The sequence below is a fragment of the Apiospora marii genome (assembly GCF_038362585.1).
Source record: "Apiospora marii strain CBS 49790 chromosome Unknown utg000002l_segment0_segment0, whole genome shotgun sequence".
In the NCBI taxonomy this organism is placed as follows: domain Eukaryota; kingdom Fungi; phylum Ascomycota; class Sordariomycetes; order Amphisphaeriales; family Apiosporaceae; genus Apiospora; species Apiospora marii.
This window is the reverse complement of record NW_027117373.1, coordinates 2676363-2683389: the sequence shown is the minus strand read 5'-3', so window position 1 is coordinate 2683389 and position 7027 is coordinate 2676363. Positions and strand designations below refer to the sequence as shown.

The window sequence follows — 7027 nt, the reverse complement described above, 5'->3', positions numbered from 1 at the left end:
CAAATGCCGTGGAAGGTACAGGTACATGCAAACAAATGCGATGCCCAATTCGCTTACATGCACATTCGTCAGCATGATGGATGTCTGGGGTAGCACAAGAGAAAATGAAGCATGCACCTTTCTTCCGGCACTTCCCGGGTTTGACAAGACGCACTTACAGGCACATATCCAAATGGGCATGGCTGATGGCAGCTTATCTGGTCACGCATTGCCTAATTTGGGGGTGCCTTCAGGTGTCAGTCATGTTGTGTAACATGTAAGCTCCCATGCACCCACATACGGAATGAGGGGCTAAGTTGCGAAGGAGGCCTGGTAGTATGCTCAGACACTAAGTAAGTACCTCGTAAGTAGCAACTGTCTATCTCCAACCGTCCGCATGACTCCCGACTTGTATCTTATCGCAGCAGCCATGAGTGCAGGGTCCCTCATTCGGCATGGCCGTGGACCACAGTTGCTCGGATCGCCTGGCTCAGTGATGGTAGTAGCGTATTTTCAGGGTCTTCTGTACTCCCCGCCAAGACATGGCAGATTCGTTCCTGGGTCGATTGATCCAATGCGTACGAGCCCGTGTGAGTTGTTGATATGGCATCCCTTCCAGGCAGTCGAGCAACTTGGCAAATTGGAGTCTGAGAATGTTTCTGGGACCACATAGCTGGCAGTTGTCCTGACTTTGATGCTTTCCGCCATCGTCTACCGCCTCTACTTTTCTTGTCTCTACCAATCCCTAGCCCATTTAGATGGCGCGCGTCGTCCCTTTACGTCTACACCGTTAGCTACTTGGGCATCGAGGCTCGCCTACAACGCCGAGGTACTGGATCGCGACTAGTCCGGTGTCCGTCTCCAACAGCGAGTTTCCTAAGGATATTTGCAACTTGAACTTGGAAATGGGCTCGATAGAAACCATCTTCTCGGCCTGCCGGACCCCTGCGACCACCTCTCCCTTGAAAATGTGTCGGGGTGTCTTCTAGCCGGGGCATACGGTGGCTCGCTGCCGGCCAGGACTCGGGACTGCGGACTACAGGCTACGGGCTACAGCGGCCCGGCATGCGGAAAACTTTACTAATTTTCGGTGGAGACCCTGTATCAAGTGGTACAAGACGCGTGAAGAACGTATCGAGCTGCTGGAGAGGTTTGACGCGGAAATAAAGGGGCACAAAATAGGGGCAGAGTGGGGCTCCCCGTCTGGTGTATACAATATGTCTAAATATCTTGGACTAAGAGTTCTATCCGTCTTCCACTCTATGAATCCTCTTCACTCTATCGCTTTCGCACTTGAAACAGATCTAATGACCAATGACCAACAATCCCGCAATGAGAACTAAACAGCAGTCTCAGTTCCCGTTCTTGATACTATCGGCAATCTTCTCGCCCAGCATGTCTGTGTTCACCGTCAGCTTGTTTCGCCAACATTGCCCTTAGGGCTGCCTTAAAGGTCACGAGACTTACAAACTGTAGCTTGCGGAAGCCCAGGGGGCAGGAACGGGAAGGCGGAGGCGTCGACAACGCGCACTACATGCGAGCAAAATGAGTATGCACCCCGTACGTGGATAGACAGGAGAATCAAACATGGGGAGGGGGGGCGAGTTGAGGGGGAAGGGGGCCAGCCAACTTGTAGCACTCAGGGAAAGAGAAGACTCACAGTTCTTGACCCCGTACACGCGCGCGTGGTTATCCACGACAGCGTACGCATCGCTCTCCTTGCCCATGCGACAAGTCGAACTAACGTGGAACATAGTATTAAAGCTCTCCTGAATCTGCCGATGAATCTCGTCGTCGGTACGAACCGCCGAGCCCGGGTAGAACTCGGGCCCGATGGTCAGGTTAGCCATGGACGGCGCCTCGAAGATGTCGCGGAGGCGCTTGAAGCCGGCCACGACCAGGTCGATGTCGCGCTGCGTCGTCATCCAGTTGGGGTTGATGAGCGGCCGGTCGCGCATGCGGGCCGACGCGATGCTGACGTTGCCGAGCGACGATGGCGCCACCAGCGTCGCCAGCAGCGTCGCGTACATGGCCCCGTCATCGTGCGGGACCGCGGGCGTGCTCCAGAAGTCGCCCACGAGGTTCGGCAGGGTGAAGTACTGGATCTCGGGCCAGTCGTCGGGCAGCTCCGCGAGCTCGGCGCGCGTCTCGGGCGCGAACGCGGCGCGCATCGCCTCGGGGATCTTCTCGTAGGCGGCGAAGTCGCCGCCGGGGCTGGCCAGCGGACCGGTCCCGTGGGCGTTGAAGGCAGCCTCGGCCCGGAGCTGGGCGTCGCCGTACTGCAGCGCCGTGGCCGTCTCGACGTTGACGCGGTACCCGATGCCGAAGTAGACGTGGTCGTTCATGTTGCGGCCCACGCCCGGCCGGTCCGCGACTACGGTGAGGTTGTGTTGGCGCAGAACCTCGGCGGGCCCCACCCCGGACACCTGCAGCAGCTGTGGCGACAGGAAGGTGCCGCCCGACACGATCACCTCGCGCTTCGCTTCCAGGGTGTAAGTCCGGTTGCCAGTGCTGACCTGGACGCCGTGCGCGGTCTTGTTCTTGTCGAAGAGGATGCGCTCAGCCAGTGTCAGGTCGAAGACTGCCAGGTTCGGACGAGACTTGATGGGCGTCAAGAAGGCCGTCTCGGCCGACGCTCGGTGTCCGTTGGTCGGGTTGATGGCAGATGTAAGCCAAGAAGAGCCGTGCAGACGGCCGTCGATGAAGGGTTTGGAGCCTGGGATGCCGACGGACTCCATGGCTGCCCCGATCCAGGTGCTAAAGGTCTGGGGCCACGACGAGTACGAAACGTCCAGGGGGCCCCCTTTCGCGGCGGTCCCAGGGGGAGGCTGCGAAGTCGAGGCATTTGCGAGACGGGTCTCTTCATTGGGCGGCGTGAAGTTCATGCTTTTGCGGTAGTAGAGCGACGACGAAGGATAGGCGTACGAGTCATCCCCCACCGTGTCTGCCCACCGCTGGAGAGCACCTGCCGTCGTCTGTGTATAGCCCATGTAGTTCAGGTTGGTGCTACCTCCGAGCTGGGGTCTTCCCGTTAGTCCAAGAAAGTCATTGTAGACTTGGAATTGGCTGGATTCGGCTTACCGACTTTCCACGGGCGTAGTGTATTTTCTGGCCATTGGCTCCCTATCCATCGGTTAGCATTGAAATCACACACAGTTCGCTGTGAAGTGGACTCCCTACTGCTTGCGGAGTGGTGACAAAGCCCCACTCGTCCAGCGGGTTCGTGTCATTGGGAGCCTTTAGGTTGTAAAAGTAGTCATATGCTGGAACCTGGCTTTGGTTGCCCGTCACGGAAGTCGACCATGTACCGGCCTCGATGACCGCGACCGACACCGATGGTTCCTCAGACAGTCGACTTGCCACGGTCAATCCTCCCGGCCCGGCTCCGACGATAACGTAGTCGAAGGAAAGGCTGCTGTTGGTGGCTTGAGGAGCGGCGCTTGTGAAGCGCAGTCCTGCGAGGGCGGCCAACGCTGCAAGGGGTTCTGATGTCGTCTTCATTGCATACACACACGGATAGAGCTGATCAATATGACCTCGTCAAAGTTGGACACAGAGTTTCATTTATCTTGGCGAACAGAATGGGCCTATTTATATACAACGAGACCCCCGTAGAACGACCATCAACCCTGAGTCGCTCAGAAAGCCATCAACACGACACGAACTCCACCTCCAAGACTTTGGGTCCCTTTTCGGACCCCCCAGGCTGCCAAAGCTGAAAACGAAGACGATCGAGGTCAAGTGATGCCAACCACTGGTCTCAGCAACCCGATAATGAGTGATCTGAAGGATCGCTGACCATGTGTAGGATCGCTGAGTCGAGTGGCTTCCTCCCCTTGCTGTGTACTTAGCTGCTGCTGTGGGCTAGGTGGCGCCTAGCCCAGGCGGACAAGGGTATATATTTGGAATCCTCCAGCTTCTTTCTCAGCAAGGGCTCTTTGTTGGGGGCCAGCACGTTCGGGGCTACCGCTGACCCCTGAATGTGTCGAAAGAACCGACACTGGGTTTATTTATGATCCTGACTCACTGTGTCCAAATGGCTTCATAGCTTCACCCGAGTAAGAGTTGTAGTCAATAAGGCTGTGCATAGGCAGTCCATTGTTCATCACGTGGATTCCAGACTCTTTCACAGGTGAATGACATGACTACAGTGATAGTAGCTTGCCTTGCCGCTCGTGTAGTGAGTAAGGTTGATGAAGTGCTAGCGGGCCAATAATATTGCATTGAACGGTATTACTGATTGGGGTCCAGACGGATATCATCCGGTCCCCTCCATCTAAGCTTAACATTCGAAATGTGACTAAGGCCGCGCGGATGGTTCGGTGAAGAAGAAGAAGATCAAAACATATCTCAGCAGGTACCCATATACGTAGAGGTACCTCGCCAGGTACCTCCTGTGTAATACGTCGGTACATGCTCGATACTTGGTTGGAAACGCTCCGTCGTGTAAGCAAGCATATCTTCGGGCTTACCCTCTTATCTTTGGCCGAAAAGCGCGAGCAACTTCGGCATGTTACACGAAATCGGTACATCCGCGCAACAGGATGGTGCATGCTTGATCAACTACTTATTGCGCGGGTTCTCTGTCTGGCACGGGTCAACGTAATGTATCATCTCGCGAAAGCCCTCGCCCCCTGCAAACATGGCCGACTCCCCGTCCCCGTCCTCTCGGCCACCCTTCCAGTTCCCGGCTTCCCCGGCCACTGTCGATGTCAGGGTAATCGATACGTATGTCCCCCCCAAACAGGGTGGCAGTGTTATTCCAGACCCCGTGACCTCGCAAAAGCGTCTGACAATCTCCTCTCACAGTGGCACACGTCTCTATCTCAAACCCGGCGTCTTTTGGGAGCCCACACTCCCTGGCTTCGAGGGCCCCGACGCGCCGGTCTACACCTTTCTCATCTCGCGCGGCGAGCGGCACGTGCTGTTCGACCTGGGCGTCCGCGCGGACTGGGAGAACCTGCCACCCCGCATCGTCGAGGTGGTCCAGGCCACGACGCGCGTGACGGGGCGCGGCCGCGACGTCGCGTCCGTGCTCGACGACGACGCAGCTCAGAACCGAGGCGACGGGCCGGGGCCAAGCGTGCGCAGCGTCGACATCGAGGCCATCATCTGGTCGCATAGCCACTTCGACCACGTCGGCGACCCGTCGCGCTTCCCGCCCTCCACGAGCCTCGTCGTTGGGCCCGGCGTCCCCGCGGTCGCTTGGCCTGGATACCCGTCGGACCCCAACGGCACCGTCCTCGATAGCGATGCCGCCGGCCGCGCCGTGCGCGAGATTAGCTTCACCAGCGGGGGCGCCGGGGGCCACCCTCTGCGAATCGGCCGTTTCAACGCCGTGGACTACTTTGGCGACGGTTCCTTCTACCTGCTCAACGCGCCCGGCCACGCCCCGGGACACATGTGCGGCCTGGCTCGCACGACGGCCGAGCCGCCCACCTTCGTCTTCATGGGGGGCGATGCTTGTCACCACGCCGGTGTGATTCGGCCCTCGGCCCATCTCCCGCTACCGCCGTCCGAGGCGCGGCAGGTGGCGTGGAAGGTCGACACTTGTGCGCCCTTCTTCGAGGTTGCCCGGAATAACCTCTTCCCAGACTACGCGGCGGCGACGGAGACGGTGGCTAAGATCCAGGAGCTGGACGCTTGTGACAATGTGTTTGTTGTGCTCTCTCATGATGACTCACTAGGCGGTCGCCTGCCATTGTTTCCAGACTGTGTGAACGAATGGCACAAATCTGGGTTGCGGGAGGGGACGAGATGGCTGTTTTGCAAGGAGTTCGAGAGTGTCAAGGCTTGAGAGTTCTATATGGATTACCTTGTGTAGAGAAATCTGTTCTGTTTAGTACGCTCTCAGGCTTGTACAAAGACAGCCTTTCGGGGCGTGCTTGATCCTTCTATCGTTAGCCGGCAGTGGCTGCCAGTGATTAATTCTCTGACTTCGAAGGTGCGTAGTGTCGCCTGTAAACCAGTCTGAGGATTGCAAAGGCCGCCTTCGCACTTTTCCCAAACTCAACCCTCCTAGCTGAACTATCCATAATAAGTTTCGCTGGCCCTGCTGTAGTCGCCATGGGAATTTGGTTGTTGATGATATGGTAAAGAGCACGCCATCCACCTGAGGCGCATTTGACGCAGGAGACAACCAAATTGTGCCCCATCTGGGGCAGGCAAGTACGGAGCAAAGACGACTCGCCCGAAATAGTATCTATGGCAAGCGGTTGTGCTGTGCACGTCTACTCCGCTGCCGTACTCGCCAAGGCGGGAGACAAATCTAAGTTCCGCAGCGGCGTAGTTGAGAAGATGTCGGAGATGCGGCGGGTCCGTCGTCCAGGGGTCGGGCTTCACCACCGACATTTCCCCTCTACATACCTAGTCGACCAGCCAGGGCCCAGGAGGTACTTAAGGTGTGATTACTCCAGCCCCTGCGTCGGGCGCCGACCTGGTGATGGCTTTTTACGGGAGGCGGCGCTGATCACGCAGCCTCACGCGATGCTACTTCAAAAAAAGAAATCAACACCAAACCGTTGATCGACACCGGTAGCATTTGGGGTGGGCATGTTCGGCCTGGCCTACGAGATCCCTGCGGTGACATCCACCCTGGTGCAACGTTGCAGCTCGAGGCAGGAGGGTGTCTGTTTGCTGTCTGTCATGTCTCATGTGCCGCTATCTTGGGATCTACAGCGTCACTTCGGCCCAACCGACATCTGCAAGTATGTAGCTTTGACGGCAACCTTTCTTCACCAATGTACATACATATTTAGAGGAACGCACGGGTCCGGATCTGGCGTTGCTGCCAATCTTCCTGCCTGTTGTGTTTGGCCAGGCGCCAGAACAGGGTGCGCACGGTAGTAGTCATTGGGTTCCAGTTGGACGGCGCAAAGACGAATGAGACGAACGAGACCTCCAGCAGCATGCAAGGGCCCCAGATGTTCGTTGCTACATACGCCGAAGAGTACCCGGTACCCTGGGGATCGCCACTGCAATGCGAGTAATACGTTGTATGTAGCCTCAGCCTCAGCCTCAGCCTCCCCCTTTCTGCAACGAAAGTTCC

At 57.3% G+C, this 7027-nt stretch overlaps 2 protein-coding genes across 2 annotated transcripts; one reads left to right on the top strand and one right to left on the bottom strand.

Annotated features, from left to right (window-relative positions):
* Positions 1-1331: 1331 nt before the first annotated feature.
* PG985_002529 (GMC oxidoreductase-like protein) lies at positions 1332-3480 on the bottom strand (the record flags this gene model as incomplete). Its single annotated transcript, XM_066822298.1, has 5 exons — positions 1332-1378; positions 1447-1509; positions 1640-2996; positions 3061-3102; positions 3160-3480. 5 exons carry the CDS (start codon positions 3478-3480, stop codon positions 1332-1334), a joined length of 1830 nt encoding a protein of 609 aa, XP_066689730.1.
* A 1141-nt stretch (positions 3481-4621) lies between these two features.
* On the top strand, positions 4622-5776 carry PG985_002528 (uncharacterized protein; the record flags this gene model as incomplete). The annotated part of the gene is made up of 1 exon (XM_066822297.1): positions 4622-5776. One exon carries the CDS (start codon positions 4622-4624, stop codon positions 5774-5776), a length of 1155 nt encoding a protein of 384 aa, XP_066689729.1.
* Between the last annotated feature and the right edge of the window lie 1251 nt (positions 5777-7027).